We start from the raw sequence: 16,622 nt of genomic DNA on the forward strand, positions 1-16,622 counted from the left end.
CAGGTTCTCAGTTGCAGTAGTCACTTTTTTAGTGTGATTAGTGAACAGTGTACATGTGGTTAGTGGCTCCCACATCGGACGGCACGGACACAGATTACTCCCATCACCACAGGAAGTTCTATGAACAGAGCTGACATATAACAAAGCAGTAAGTAGATGGAGCACTTAGTTTTACTCTGGAGATTGGCTTTAGCTTCAGCATTTAACCAAAACCAGCTTTTGCTTCAGCTTTAGCCTTTGAAAAGCTGAAGGGCTAAATGCCTACTTCAATGTTATTTTTGACATCCTTGACCTTGTACATGATCAATGGTAGTACCATCTCAAATAGGGCAAGTCCTTCTGATTCACCGTTGACAGCTAAATAGTCAATTCAATACTATAGGTTTTAAGTGGAACTCTGAAAGAAAATCTTTCATGCTTTCTATTTTGAAATTCTAAAAATTGAATTCAAGTTTATATGACACAATAATTAAGGATGACTGTGAAAGTTGTAATTTTATATAAGGTTATTAAAAACTTCTAGTAATGAAAAAATGAACAGACTGTCAGTTAATATGAATATTAAGAGAATGAGCCATGGCTGGAGCGGCTCAGTGGATTGAGCACCAGCCTGCGAACTGAAAGGCCGCTGGTTTGATTCCCAGTCAGGGCGCGTGCGTGGGTTGCCCGCTGGATCCCGGTTGGGGGTGTGCAAGCGCAACTGATCTATGTTTCTATTGTACATCGATGTTTCTCTCCCTCTCTTTCCCTTTCCATTCCCACTCTCTCAAAATAAACAAGTAAAATCTTAAAAAAAGAGAGAATGAATTGGCTTTAGGAGGACAGCATATCCTCTTACAGCAAACAGATTTTATAAGAATGTAAATGATAATGTAAACCAGAATAAGAGATTATTCTGTTTTAATATTATATTAATATTATATTATTTAATATTATAATCTAGTCTTTGTAAAATATCTGTTATATAATCATTTGCAATATTCAAAACAGTGACCTTTAAGAGCTATGAATTTTTGATCTTAAGTCTTTCAAAAAAAGTCCTACTTGGGAAATCTTCATATTCTGTGAGGATAAATTAAAAGCAGACTATCAGCTTTGCCACTTCCAGAATGTACAAGGTTAGAAAATTCCAAATTTATATACAGCAACATGCATGCTAAATCTTCTTCAATTCAAACATCACAGAGAACATGCAAAAAACAAGAAAGTTTTAAGTGGAAATGAGTACCCAAAGTACATTTATTTTTACTAATCAAAATTCAAAACAACACACTTTATAAGAATGATGTATGAAAACAATTCCTTATAGTTTCAAACCTATAAAGTAGAAATAGACACAAAGGCTTTTTAAAATGATGACTACAGACTGCCAATCATTTGGAGTAGATTAAGAGAAAGCATTTTTGAGATTTTACCCTGCCTTAAATATTAAGTACATGTTCCTTTTAGCAAATATTACTAGAAAACACTTTCCTGAATTATACCCCATTGCACACACAGGTTTAACCACATCATTAGCTGCACCGGCTGGACGCGAGCACGGACGTCACCACACGTGCGCTACAGCTGCAGCGGCTACGCGGCCATGGGAACGGCCCTGCCGCTGCTGGTGCCAGGAAGTTCTCACCCCTGCATTCTGTCAAACGTTTAAAAATGGACCACTGAAGCTTTAATACTACAATTACATTTTTGATAAAAGTTCAGACTTAGTCTCACATTCCAGGCATTCATTCTACGATGATGAAAATCTGTCAAAAATCTATTTTAATGCTTGTTCGCTGAGCTCTGAGCCAAAATGTGCACTGGGGGGATCACCAGCATGGTCTGTCTTCCTTCTCGACCTCTACCGGGTTTCCCATCACTCTCAGCTTTCACATTTGCTTTAGTATTAACAGCCAAAAGCCAAAACCCAAAAGCTCCTACAAACCAGGAGTTAAAAACAATTGCAAACAACAACAAAAAACAAATTACACATTGATGAGGCCAGTTCTCATTCATTTATTTAAAAAAAAAAAAAGCTTATTTACAGCCAAATCAACAGAACGTATTAAAAACAATAAAACAGGACATCATCAGGATTCCCAGATGTCTCTCTTTTCTGGATACAATCAATGCCAACAGAAAAGAAACAGGTTCAGTCATTCTGGGATCCTGGAGACCAGGTGTTAGCTTAGAGTCCTGTTAAACAGGCCCCCAACTGAAATAAAGGCCACACTTACCGCAAGCTCTTCTGTTCTATCTAGGAACCTGGGGAGAAGCAGAAGGGAGCAGGGCATTTTTATCTAGTGACGGGTGGCGGTGTAACCTCACAAAACAGGATGACTGCTCTAGGGGAAACACAATTCAAACTCAACTGCCTCCATTCACAAGGTAAGCCCTTCTCTTCTTTAACTTTCTGCCACCAGCAACCCTTTGAAAACACATGGTGGATCAGCCAACATTGTTCCCGACCTTCCCGGCTAAGCAAAAAGCAGGGACAAGGAGGCCCTGCAGGGTGCGAATAACTCTGTAAGGCCTGATGGGAAAGCTCAGACTCTACCAAACCTTAGCCCACAGTAACGTTATAGATTTTTAAAGAAAGATTAAAGCACTCTTCTTCTGTCAATACACTCTTGAACAGATTTTCTATACTGTTGCCTTGTTTTCATGTACAGTGTAAAATGTGTTCTGTTTCTCCCCAAAGGTGGTATGGCCTTGAAGAACAAGGACTTTCATGTTCCGATCCCTTTTTGCTCTGAATGGTCCACTACAATTAACTCGCTGCTTTGGCAGGAGGTGATGCTTCATAAAGCCTTATTGATTGGGAAGGAGGGACAGAACAGCCTGCCTCAATAAATGTGTCTTCTGAAAATTCATGACTAACCACCTGTAATCTTGACCCTAACCAGGTGACCTGCTTTCCCCACCTTAGTCTCTGGGGCAGCTCATCACTGTGCTGGAGTCACTGGTAACTGGAGTTACCCTAGGCCACATGTCAGCCTCAACAGAGGTTCCAACCCCTTCTCTGACACTGAAGAAAGAACATAATATACATACATTTTAATCTAAAGGCAGGAAGTAGCCCCGACTAACTGGAAGGAGAGGAAAACAAGATAGAAGACGCCCCATTCCCCAACCCACAGCAGATATGCCTACCTTTTACCTCTCCACCAATCAGAATCCTACCTAGTCTCAGGCCCAGCTCCTAACTGCTTCCATAAGGCTATCCTCAGGTACCCTGACTGCAAATTACATTTGCTGCTTCTGCTTTTCCACTGAACTTCTCACTACCATCACTGGGGACCAAGTAATAAAAGAGACCTTCGTTCTAGATTTTCTATTTTAAAAATGCTTAATAAATATTAATACTAGGCATTATGCTAAGTGCTTTACAGAACACTAACTCTTTTCATCTTCATAATGACCCTGTGGGGAAGGCTTCATCACCTCCATTTTACAGATGGGAGCACTGATACTTGGAACGGTTGGGTAACTTGCTGAAGGCCGCTCTATAAATTAACAGTGGAGCCAGTATTCAATGCAGGTATGTGTGACTCCAGAGCCTGGTTCCGAACCACCTGCCGCACTGTCACCTTATCACGGCCTGCGGTGCATTACTAGGTATCCCATCGCATTTCAAAATCTTGTCTAACAAGCATTTCCACAAACAAGAGACAGTGTGTTCTCTCTCTGCATCCCCCAGAGTGCTTTCACAAAGCACTTAACATGCTTTATGGACCCGGTGATCAGGGCTTACCGGAAGAGGTCTAAAAGCAGCTTTTGATCCCCTATTTCCTTAAGGAAGTGAATGAGATGTCTCAGGGCGACCTGCCGCACCTCCAGCTCCCGGAAGAGGATCTCTGTGATAGGCAGGAAGAAGTCAGGTGGACAAAGACTAAAGTCTGTTACTCGAGGGTGAAGCTGATCTCCCTAGTCACGCATTCCGAACATTAATTCCTCAAAGTTGATCAGAGGCTGGGAATGGTTTTGTATGGCATTCCTGCCCATGGCTCAATGTACCATCATACACTGCATGGCTCAGGACAACTCTCAGCCGTTGCGTCAGCTTTCGGTCCTCACCAATGCAGACTTACGGCACCGAGCCTCAACTGTGACCGACTCAAACCAGCACAGCCATCTGCGTGTCCAGTAAATAGAGGGGGCTTTGTAGTTAGTAGTTTAGGCAGTCACCACACTGATGGATGACAACTGCCCTCGGGGATGCGATGTGTACTCTGAAGTCTCACACCAGCCCTGCCACCTCTGAAGCAGACCCAGTGCTGGTGAATTCTGGTGTAAAAGCCACAATGCCTTTCTCCCCCAAACATAGCACTCATCTTGCTGACTGAAGATTTCCGTCAAACCAGGCTCACCTTTGCTCAATGTCCTCTTCAGGAATATCAAAACCTGGAGGAAAAGAGAACAAAGAATGAATTACCCTATGCAACCTCTCCAACACAAAGCCCTGCCCTGAGCACCTGATATCTAGGCATGAAGTCAGCAGGTCCAGGAAACAGCTCTATGTGGTGGAGGGACCGGTGGAGGACATCTGGAACTGAGCTGTGCCTTGGGAGGCCACATGCCCGTGCCCATACTGGCAAGAGTTACCTCCCCACACTCACATCTCTCTCGCCTCAGATTATAGTAACCAACCTACTGCTTCTTAGTTATAATCAAGAGTTGCACACAGTGCATGTCCTGCCAGCTGAACCCACATACTACTTAGACTCCTGCACATCAAAAGGAAACCCAGGATCCTTACTTGACCTTTAAATGAAAATGTTAAAGTCTTCCCTGGCTGGTGACTCAGTGGATTGAACACCAGCCTGTGAACCAAAGGGTCGCCAGTTTGATGCCCAGTCAGGGCACATGCCTGGGTTGTGGGCCAGGTCCCCAGTTGTGGGTGTGTGAGAGGCAACCACACACTGATGTTTCTCTCCCTCTCTTTCTACCTCCCTTCCCTCTGTCTATAAATGAATAAATAAATCTTTAAAAAAATTAAAAAACAATGTTAAAGTCTATTGTGACTGGATTTTCAGAAACTAATGACAACAACAATTAAACAACAAACAAACTCCAACTCACTGCAGTAATGACGTTTCCATCATGCATGCTTACTGCTTCTTCCAGGAGCTGTAGCTTGTCCTGTAAGGAGCGGAATCTTTCTAATGAGCAGACCTGGCAGAATACAAACAGAATTAGTGTGCAAGGAAGAAGACTGTTTGCAACATTCCTTTGTCACGGGATGCTAAGAACAGGCAAGAATGAAAGGAAATGTGCCCAAGGAAAGCCACTCCACTTGAACACTACGGTCCCCAGCACAAGGTGAGACAGCAGGCTCCCACCACACCCTCTCTAGTCAGGCTCACGCCCTAGAAGATGTCAGGTCCTGACTAAGTCCTGCCGAAGTCAATGGGTAGAGAGAACCTCTTCTCTTTTAACCAGATAGAATCTACACACAATAAAGTGTTCCAGTGCATAGTTCAGTGAGTTTTGACACGTATGTAATTCCATGTAACCACCGCCACAATCAAGGCACAGAGTACTTCCATCACCCCAGCAAGTTCCCTTGCCCACTTTGATGTCAACACCCTCTTCCCATCCCCAGCCCTGGCAAACACTCATCTGTTTTTAGTCATTAAAGTTTTGCCTTTTCTAGAATATCAGAAAAGTAGAATCATACAATGGTGTACTCTTTCGTATCTGCCTTCTTTCACTCAATATCCTTGTGCTGTGATGAGTATGAGTAGTTTGCTCCTACTTATTTGTAAGTATTTTTACATTGTATGGACACACCACCATTTATTTATCCATTTAGCTGCCGATGGACATTTGGATTTTCACTCTGGGGATATTAAGAATAAAGCTGCCCTAAGCATTTGTGTACAAATATTTATACAGACATGTTTTCATTTATCTTGAATTTTAAATGTCCAGTAGTGAAATTAAGTATATGATTAACTTTGTAATACATTGTCAGACTATTTTACAAAGTAGTTTTACCATCTACTCCATACAAGAGTTCCAGTTCCTCCACAGCCTATCAGTACATTTAAGTTGAGCCATCCTAGTGACTGCATAGTGGTATCTCCTAGTTTTAATTCATATTTTTTTAAAGATTTTATTTATTTTTAGAGAGGGGAAGGGAGGGAGAAAGAGAAGAAACATCAATGTGTGGTTGCCTCTCGTGCGCCCCCTACTGGGGACCTGGCCCACAACCCTGGCATGTGCCCTGACTGGAAATTGAATCAGAGACTTTTTGGTTTGCAAGCCTGCATTCAATCCACCGAGCCACACCAGCCAGGACTAATTCAAATTTTCTTGATAACTAATAATGTTGAGCATCTTTTTAATTGCTTATTGGCCATTCACGTGTGTTTTTGTGATACAAATGGTCAAATCTTGTGCCAATTTTTTTATCCTCACCCATGGACACCCTTTCATTGCCTTCAGAGAGAGAGAGGAAGGAAGAAAAGAGAGAGAGAAAAGCATCTGTGGGCTGCCTCCTCCACCCCCCTAAGCACTGGACCTGGGATCATACATACCCGGAATAGGAATCAAACCTATAACCTAGGTATCTGCCCCAACTGGGAATCAAACCCACAACTCTCTGGCTATTGGGACAAAGCTCCAACCAACAAAGCCCCACATCTACCAGGTCTCTTGTGCCAATTTTTTATTGGATTGTTTATCTTCTTATTACTAAAAATAATTCATTATTCTTTATATATTTTGGATGAAAATCATTTATAATGTATATATTTTACAAATATTGTCTCTTAGCTCTGGTGATCTTTCCATGTTTTTAACAGTGCAAAGATCAAAAGTTTTTAATTTTGATGAAATCCATTTAATCATTTTTTTCTTTTCTTTTTTTTCTTGTTGTGTGTGTGTGTGTGTATCCTGGGTAATAATAAAGATTTTTGCGTACATTTTCTTCTAGAAGTTTTATGGTTTTAGTATTTATTTTTATTTACGTCTGTGATCCATTTTGACCCATTAGTTATTATGATGTCAATTCTCCCCAAATTGATCTATAAATTCAATGCAATCTCAATCAAAATCCCAGAACCTCCTTTGTAGACATTGAAAAGTGATACTAAAACCTACATGGAAATGAAAAAGACCTACCATAGCCAAAACAATTTTGAAAGAGAGGAACAAAGTTGAGGAACAAAGTTAAAGAACTCCCATTACCTGATTTCAAGATCTGCTATAAAGCTACAACAACTTAGACTGTGTGTCGATGGCGTAAAGACAAATAAATCAATGAACTAGAACAGAGTCCAGAAGTAGATCTACATGCATATGGCCAATTGATTTTCGACAAAGGTACCAAGGTAATTCAATGAAAAAAAAGAGTCTTTTTGAAAAATAGAGCTAGAAAAAATAAGTACATGAGAAAAAAACAATGAACCCCAATCTTAACCTCACACTATAAATAGGGCAAAAGTAGATTTACAGTTGTTCATATGGAAAATAATACAGTAATTAATAATAATACAAGAATGAACTGTTTTGCATATGAACTACTGTAAACCTGCTTTTGCCCCACCCTATATAGAAGTTAACTCATAACGGGTAACAGACCTAAACATAAAAGATTGCTCTCATTCTTAAAAGTACTGTTCCCTCCCATCTATTACCCTTTCCCCATTAGTCTGTCAAAGTAACACTCAACTCTGGAGAACCTCAAATTTTGCAGCTGATTTTCTATCTTAGTGAATTTATTTTCCTCCTGAAAATAACTTCATTTAACAAACAGAACTCAAGAGAGAGGTCAAGAAGTCTTCCCTGTGGGAATAAGCGGGCCAGCTTCCCAAAAAGTCCCACACGAGACCCCTCTGTCCGGCGGCCTTACCTTGCCCTTGCGGAGGCGTCGCACCGTGTCACTGGGGCTCCAGTCGCTGCTGTAGTCCTGGAACATTGGCAGCACGTGAGTCCCAGGAACTACCAGTGTGCCTGATCCTCACCTCAGACTCACTGCCTCAGTCCCTAAAGGGGAAGTATGTTGTGGGGGGGAGTGGATGGGGAAAAAATGAACTGGAATAGTCTCGTTCTGAGTTTCTGAAGGAGCTAGAATGGGCAATACAAGCAAGAAATGAATGAAGAGGGAATGAACCAATTGACAAAATCAGTAATGCTATGCCTATTGGCGCAGAATTCCAACCCCGAGATGCAGTTAAGCTCATTTCTGAGACTCTAATTAATAGCTATACCAGCATAAGGAAAAAGAAAAACATGTGCCTTTTCTGGATTTTTTTAAAAAAGATTTTACTTCTTCATTTTTAAAGAGAGGAGAAGGGAAGAAGAAAAAGGAGGAGAAAAACAGGGTTGTGATGTGTGAAAGAAACACTGATGGGCTGCCTCTCACATGCCCCCAACTGGGGACCTGGCCCACAACCCAGGCATGCGCCCTGACAGGAGTGAACCAGCAACCTTTCGGTTCACAGGCTGGTGCTCAATCCACCGAGCCACACCAGCCAGGGTGGCATGTTCCTTTCCTGGACCTTACAATACAGTTTCTTCCTTATGAATCAATTTGCTTTTCTATGTGCTTCATGCAAATATAAGCTTCTCCAAGTTTCCAGACCACACTGATGATCAAAAGCACCCAAGTACAGCCTTTGAAAGGTAGCGTAATGTGCAAGGAAAGTGTGCGAGGACTGAAACAGAAAACAAACACTTCCGAGTCCAAGCACCACACGTACGAGCTGAGCGACCCCAGGCAAGCCCTCATGTTTAGAAATCCAATTTTTTAATCTATAAAAGGGGGTTAAAATAACAGATGCTCAAAAAGTTGGGAAGGTCAAGCAAGATAACGTATGTCAAAGCACTTTAAACAGTGTAACGGGTCAAACCAGTATGAGAAATAACTCACCCTATACTCCCCCCTGGGTCTCCCCAGCTCTGGAGCATAGCTTTTGGCAGGAGTGTCCGAAAGAGCTAGAAGAGAACAGGCAGCTGGCTCAGAAGGACATCATCTTCTGGTCATTCCTTTCCTCAACAGCTTCCTTCTTGACTTACAGGTTCCCAAGGTACCTTTTAGGGCCCAAAGTAGACCTCGGTTCCTCCCCAAAGCCAGTGTCTGCAGAAGTCGCCCCTCTCCACTGTAACTGCAATACACCTCCTCACTCAGAATCAAAAAATTTCTGATGATGATGATGATGATAGATTCAGAAGAAATCTTATCGAATCGCCTGATTACCACTCTTCTCCATGACGCCCCAGACTGTACCCCAGATCAGTAACGTCTCCCAAAGTAACCAAGAAAAGAGGGTCAATGCCTACCATCAGAAAGGGACTGGAAGCTTCCAAGTCTCGTCCTCCCTAAAGATGAAGAACACACGAGGGAAGTCAGACCCATCGGATTTGGTTATGAATGTAGTGTGCATAAAACCTGATTAGGCAATGTGGGAACAGAGGGCTTAAGAAAGCTTTTATTCAATTTCAGAAATTTGAGACACTACTAAAAATGTTTTAATTGTGGCAAAACATACATAAAATTTACCATTTCAACCATTTTATGCCCATAGTTAGGTGGCATGGTGCACATTCACGTGTACGAGCATCACCACCGCCCATCTCCAGAACCCTTCACCGTCCGACAACACTCCCCACCCCTCGCCCCTGCCTCTGGCAACCATGCTTCTCCTCCCCATTTCTATGCATCTGGCCATTCTAGATACCACACAAGTGGAGTCATACACGGTCTATCTGTTTGTGTCTGGCTTATTTCACTTAGCACAAAGTCCTCAAGGCTCATCCATGTTGTAGTATGTATCAGAATTTTGTTCCTTTTTGGCAGAATAACATTCCAGTGCATGTACATTTTGCTTATCCATTCATTAGTCAATGGACATTTGGGTTATTTCTACCTTTGGCTACTATGAATAGTACTGCTATGAACATTGGTGTACAAATGTCTGTTCAAGTTCCTGCTTTCAATTCTTTTGGGCATATACCTAGAAGTGGATTGCTGGATCATAATGGTTATTGTGTTTAATTTTTTAATTTTTTGAGGAACTGCCATATTGTCTCCTACAGTGGCAATACTATTCTACATTCCCACCAGCAGTGCACAAGGGTACTCAACAGCAATGCACAGGAGTAGGAAGAAATTTTGACCTAGGCAAATGTCTTCAGTGCCTGTCACGGGATTAATGCTGATTTAGTTCATGTTCTGGAAACCCAGAACAATCCCTCTGAATGTCTCTCATTTCTCCTACTCTTGATCCCCAACTGCCAGCTCCAAAGATAATTCTTTTTCCTTCAATAATCTTCTTCCAGAGTAAATACAATTTATAACCTGAGCATTTTTTTTAAAAAAGGAAAAGAACTCCCTATGGCTTGGACCATCACTTTTTACCTCTAAAAAGGCTGCTCAGGGAGTAGGTAGAAGTAGGTTTGGGTAGCTGTGGATAGGAGGAGAAGCTGTTTCGGCTCCTTAGCTGTTCACGCCCCTCCTGGTTTGACCCACTATTACCAGCAGTCTCTTTGATGGACCATGAGATACCTGTGAGATAGTAAGAACTAAATCAGTCATTCTTATCCAGATAAATCCTAGATAATAACTATTCCAAAAATTCTAAAAGCTTTTTATCCTGGTCCTTTGGTCGACATGGACTCCAAAAATCAGGACAGGGAAAAAGGACAGAATCAAACAGTCTGGTCAACAGAAAAATGGTCAAAGGAAATGAATAAATGGATCACAAAAAGGGAAATTCAAGTGGCTATTCAACACATGAAAAGCTGTTCAACTTCACTCTTAATGAGATGCTTACATAAATTAAAAGTGCACCGAGATACCATTGGTCCCCTCCAAGACTGGCAAGGACCCCTAGGTTAATAATACCCAGTGCTGGCGTGGCTGTGGGAAACAGGAAGAACCCTCTGACATTGCTGGTGGGAGTACAGATTGGCACAACCCTCATAGAGGGCAATTTGGCAGGATCTACCCAACACAGATGCAAATACCCTCTGCCGATCACTTCACTCGAGGACTTGATCTTTCATATAGTCATATATGGGCAGAATACAAGGTTATTGGTAGCAAAATAAATAATACAAGATTGGAAAGAATTACAGTTCATCAATAGTGAACTGACGTAATAAATTATGGTAAATCCATATATAGTAAAACCATACTGTGATTTTAAAAAAGAGAGAATAAGAAAGCCCTTTATGTACTAATATGAAAAGATCCCTGAGCTTTATCATCAAGTAAAAAGAGCAGAGTATGATGTATGCTATCACTTGTATAGAAAAGAGGTAAGAATATATATTCCTACACGTATTTCCAAATGCAAAAAGAATCATTTAACATTTTTATTTACTGATTTTGAGGGAGAAGGAGAGAGAGAATGAAAGAGAAAGAGAATCACTGATCTGTTGTTCCACTTATTCACGCATTCATTGGTTGATTCTTGTATGTACCCTGACCAGGAATTGAACCCACAACCTTAATGTATCAGGATGATGCTCTAACCAAATGAGCTCCCACCAGGGCCAAAATAATCTTTTGATGAATACACAGGAAGCAAACAATAGCAGTTACTTGCTAGAAGGGCATGGACTGAGAACTAAGTAGGTGCGTGACAGTGTGGCAGGGAAACCTTTGACTGTATGCCTAAATACTTTTTAATTCTCACCCGACGACATGATTACTGATCTGAGAGAGAGGGGAAAGGAGGGGGAGAGAAACATTGATCGGTTGCCTCTTGGACATGCCCTGACTTGGGACTGAACCTGCAACCTAAGCATGTGCCCTGATCAGGAATCAAACCTGCTACCTTTTGGTTTATGGGACAACGCCCCGATCAACTGAGTCACACTGGCCAGGGCAATACTTTTTGATTTTTAAATTACATGATAGTATTCTCTATTTAAAAAATAAGAACTAAATATTCTTAAAAACTGGATAGGCTCTGCAAAGGTACTAAGTAATATAACCGCTAGGCAGCAAGACTTCGTGGCCAAGGAATTCAATTCTGCCAACCAGTTATGAGCACCTCAGCCAGCAGTTCTCAAATATGACTGCATATTCGAAGTATCTGTGCCCTGGCTGGTGTGGTTGAGGGGACTGAGCACTGGCCTCTGAACCAAAAGGTCTCTGGTTCAATTCCCAGTCAGGGCACCTGTCTGGATTGTGGGCCAGGTCCCCAGTTGGGGGTATGTGAGAGGCAACTGACTGATGTATCTGTCACACATCAGTGCTTCTCTCCCTCTTTCTCCTTCCCTCCCCTCTCTCTAAAAATAAATAAAATCTTAAAAAAAAAGGGAAGTATCTGCAGTGCTGCTTATACACTGAGACGCCCTCCACCCTACCCCAACCACCTACGGAATCAGAGTCTCTGGAGTGAAGCCTCGGAATCTAATTTTAACAAGCACCCAAATGAGTCCAAAATCGCCAGCCAAGTACTGGCTCTAGGACAGCACACCTAGCCACGTGGGAACTCCTGCTGTCTTTCCCCAAGGATCTTCTCCGGGGGTTCAATTTCCAGATGTGTGCATCTGAAAGCAGTGTAACCTCACGCCCCTCCGTGACAAGCACCGAAGAGACAAACAAGTGGATCCTTCATTAGTGACAAGAACCCTGCACACCACCCCCCTCGTAGGGCCTTTTCTACTTACTTCCTACAGGTTCCCCACTCCAGCTGACTCTCTCCAGGTCATCATCATCATCATCATCCACGAAGTCTCGAAGGCTATTCACTGCGCGCTTGGATTCCTTTAACTGCAGGGGACATAAGGCAGGACATTCAGGCAAGCAGCAGTTCCCACCCTTCTCTTTGAAGACCAAAACAACTGAGGAATTGGAACTTGAAGATGGCCAATACTTCCACCTTCTGTAATAGAGAGTCTAGCCTGCTAGGTATTTGCCGAGAAAACAAACTGGTTTTTAGCCAGTGCTGCAGGCCAGTGGCAAAGGAGTTGGGAGGGCTCAGAGCCACTTTTGAGTTCTAACCATATCCCTGGCAATGCCTTGCAGTGTAAACCTGAGTGGGTTTATCCACCTCTCCAAAAATGAGTGTTCCCCCATCTGTAAGACAGACACACTAAACACAAAATTTTCAATCCAGTCCACCTTTCAAGTAGAATGAATTATATCCCATGATAAAAGACTGGGTTCTTAGGGGGAAAAAAACAGAAAGAATTAAATTATCTTAAGAATATAAAGACAGAGAGTTGGTTTTTACAGTCCTTTTGGTTCTTTTCTGAGGGTTCCTCTTCATGAACATTCTTCTAAAGATCTGACCCAAAGCATTTCTGAGCCTAATGGAAACCTGGCCCAAAGCCAGGTCACCAACTGTGCAAGGGGAAGGAATTTTACAGGCACTGCAGACCTCTGAAATTGAGGGTGAGACCTTCGGCAACTGTTCACAGAAACCCACCTGGGAGAGCTCATCATCTTCATCATCAAAGGTGAAAGCCTTGAACTTGGAGCTATTCCAATATTCCTCTTCATCACCTTTTGTCCGATTCATCTGGAGTGAGAGGAAGACCGATATACGTCCCTCTCTGGATTCCCCACCCACCCACCCACACGAACGACAAACTCCCTGCAGTCATCAGGGGCTGTGTAAAAGAATCTGGTAAAGCAAACACTGAACTTGCCATGTAAAATCAGATCCTTGGGCATCCAACTGACCAAACCACACTTTTGATCCTCGAATTACCCACAAGCTGTCATTCATCCCTAGAACCCCTACTTTGTTCAAGGCACTCTCTCAGGCGTCATAAGGAATATTTAAGAAGGCCAAGACACAGTTCCTCTCCTGAAGGACCCTATAATGGAGCTGGAGGATTCAGCATAGGCACACAGAGAGTTAACAGCACAAGGCAGGCAAGTGTTTTAGAAATGCATTGCCAACTTTGCTGAATACACAAGGTCAAAGCATACACAAACTGACCATAACCGCATTGCTGTGTTCAACACAGACCCCCTGAGCGCCACGTGTGAGGAGCTCCCCCAGGCTCTGGGAGCACTGCAGTGAACAAAACTGACGGCCGTCTTACTCTCACGTCTGCCTGTGAGATGCCTGAAAGAATAAAAGCAATTAAAAGCAGACTTAACCCTGTCTGTATCTTTAAATCCTCATTAATTTATTAACAAGTATCTGCCCAAACTTGGGAAATGCGGGCATGGCCAAGAAAACAAAACAAAACAAAACAAACAAAAAAACAACCAAATATATAAAGAATTGGTCAAAAGACAACAAATCCCTCTCATAACTGCTCTAAAATTAGATTTCAGTCTGAAAAAAATATTTACCCTAGAATTACAAACCAAGTTATCAATGCCAACTGGATTAGTGTGGAAACCAGTTTAATCCAAGAATTAGATCCAAAACTCCACAGCACCAAAAATAACTCCAAGGGCTCCACAGTGTCAGATTCTCAAGGATCAATTTGCTTTTCCTTTCATTTCAATAGCATCTTTCTCAGCAGCACCTTTCTCAATAGAAGTTTGATGAATACTCATCTTGGCAGTCCTGTTGAGGCTTCTAATTAATGGTCCTTAACAAATTCTACTTCCCTTTCTGACTGTTTCCAGGGAATGTAGGGATGGCAAAGGTACGGTTGGGAATTTTCTACTACCTGATCCCTGCCCAGTCTACTGAACCCAGATGTAACTTAAAAATTGTTTTGCAGCCTTAATTCCAGGGAGTCAAAACCAAATAAAAAGCTAGCAGACAAGGACCTCATCCCTTGTAGTGGTACAAGCATAGGCTTTGTAGTCAGGTACCCTTGAGTTCAAATCTTGGTTTCTCCAATTCCGAGCAAAGTGGGTAAAAAATTTTACTTCTAAGCCTCGGAGAGCATGACATCCTACCTACACAGGGTTGCAGTGAAGACTAAATAGGACTCGGGAAGCACCTCACAAAGTACCTAGCATTTTACTGACACCTTCCTCTCTCAGTTTCCTCATCTGTAAAATGGGCATTAATAATAGAAACCTAGCGCCCTGGCCAGGAGCTCAGTTGATTGGACCATTACTCCATGCACCCAAAGGCTGCAAGCTCCATTCCTGGTAAGGGCATATACCTAGGTTGCAGGTTCAATCCCCAGTCAGGGCACATACAGAAGGCAACCAATCAATGTTTCTCTCTCTCCCTCTCTCCCTCCCTCTCTCATCAATAAACATATCTGCCAGTGAGGATTAAAAATAAATAAATAGAAACCTACCATATAGGATTGTTTCAAGGCCTAAACCAGGTAATACAGGCCTGACACAAAATTAATGCTCAGTATTAATTTTTATTATTAATAAATTATGGTACCTTGGAATACATTAGAAAGAAAATACTTTAAGTAATCCTAAAGATTAAAATAAATCAATTTGATTCAAAAATCCTAAGTGGCCATCACAAACACTGCAGGTGGGCACGGAGCATACACTGTAAATAAATGTCTCCGCCACCGGCGCCAACTTATAGAGCACCCGTTCTGTCCCCCTCAGAAGCACACTGTAAGGAAGACCTGGCAGACTCCACTGCCACTTCCCTGGGGAAGGAAACCAGGCACACAAGGACTGGGTGCCCAGGCCGCCTTGCTGATTGCTTGTGCGCTCCTGGCTCAGGGCCTCCTGGGCCATTTCCACTCTGACTGGCATGGTCCTATTTTGCACTCCAGGGAAAACTAGGGCAGGCCACTCTTCATTATAGTAAATAAACACCTGTAAATATCTATAGATAGGCGTAGACTCTATCCAACAAACCCAATAATCCACCAGAGGGATTTCTGGAATCTTTTCTCAATCATGCAACATGGATGGATACTTGACAATCCGTCTATTGCCAAATCAGGACGTAGATTTACTTGGCAAGTCAAGAGATAAAGATTTAATAACTCCATAAGTTATAAAGCAACCAGGTACAATTTTAAGAATGACTGAGACGGGTGTTTTAACATGACTTAAAATACTTCAGAGGCTTGTCCTTATTAGCACCTGTTTAATAAGATCCCACGAGGGGGAACAGAAGAAACATGAAAAAGAAACACAGAAAGCACAGAAAAAACAAACAAACAAACAAAATCCTCCACAACCAACACGTTTCCCCGCCTCAGGACATCCCAGAAACCAGCCATTGAGAAGTTAGATTCAGATTGAGTTGCCCTCTTCCAAAACAGTCCTACATGGATGTAAATGTGAATTAAAACTACGGGCGAACGTCCAAGAAGTGTTGGGTCCACCGCAGTTGCCAGAGCCCGGTGGATCCTTGGTATACTAAATATTCGTTTAAAAGCAGACGTCGGGGCTCAATCGCAGCTCCAACCCTGAGCGTACTCTGGTCTCCCTGCCAGGGGTCGCTCGGACCGGAAGAGAGTCAGGCCGTGGGGGGAGTGTAAGGACGCCTTAAAGAATTGGGTGGAAAGGAACAGGGTGCGAAGAGACTGGATTCAGCCAAATACACAGCCCAAGGGGTTTGGGACACCCTCACCTCTTCCACACCGAGCCCTCCCAATCAGGAAAGCGCCAGGCTCTTCCGCCGCCGGACAAGCCCTTCTAGACTGGCTGTGCGGCATAGAATAGGGCGGAAGGAGATATTCGCCGGGAGGCGCAGCGGTCAGAGGGAACGTGTGGCTCGACAGACTCCGCAAGGCATGCTGGAAGTTGTAGTTTCTTCCCTCTCTAGAGT

The 16,622-nt window shown here is 42.7% G+C and overlaps 1 protein-coding gene across 3 annotated transcripts in view; it reads right to left on the bottom strand.

Annotated features, from left to right (window-relative positions):
• The window catches only part of VIPAS39 (VPS33B interacting protein, apical-basolateral polarity regulator, spe-39 homolog), a 24,105-nt gene extending 7,529 nt beyond the window's left edge, over window positions 1-16,576 (bottom strand). The window contains exons 1-11 of one of the 3 annotated variants that reach the window (XM_028507535.2): window positions 16,425-16,576; window positions 13,374-13,466; window positions 12,613-12,715; window positions 10,349-10,495; window positions 9,271-9,309; window positions 8,861-8,925; window positions 7,841-7,897; window positions 5,065-5,157; window positions 4,353-4,386; window positions 3,737-3,839; window positions 2,220-2,247 (exon numbers count right to left, since the gene is read on the bottom strand). In XM_028507535.2, the coding sequence (XP_028363336.1) occupies window positions 2,220-2,247; window positions 3,737-3,839; window positions 4,353-4,386; window positions 5,065-5,157; window positions 7,841-7,897; window positions 8,861-8,925; window positions 9,271-9,309; window positions 10,349-10,495; window positions 12,613-12,715; window positions 13,374-13,466 (762 nt within the window). In that variant the 5' untranslated portion in view covers window positions 16,425-16,576. The remainder of the gene's footprint in view (window positions 1-2,219; window positions 2,248-3,736; window positions 3,840-4,352; window positions 4,387-5,064; window positions 5,158-7,840; window positions 7,898-8,860; window positions 8,926-9,270; window positions 9,310-10,348; window positions 10,496-12,612; window positions 12,716-13,373; window positions 13,467-16,424) is intronic. The other 2 variants (XM_028507536.2, XM_036012684.1) reach the window with 2 other exon arrangements.
• Window positions 16,577-16,622: the final 46 nt, after the last annotated feature.

The sequence above is a fragment of the Phyllostomus discolor genome, chromosome 1, assembly GCF_004126475.2.
Source record: "Phyllostomus discolor isolate MPI-MPIP mPhyDis1 chromosome 1, mPhyDis1.pri.v3, whole genome shotgun sequence".
Classification (NCBI taxonomy): Eukaryota; Metazoa; Chordata; class Mammalia; order Chiroptera; family Phyllostomidae; genus Phyllostomus; species Phyllostomus discolor.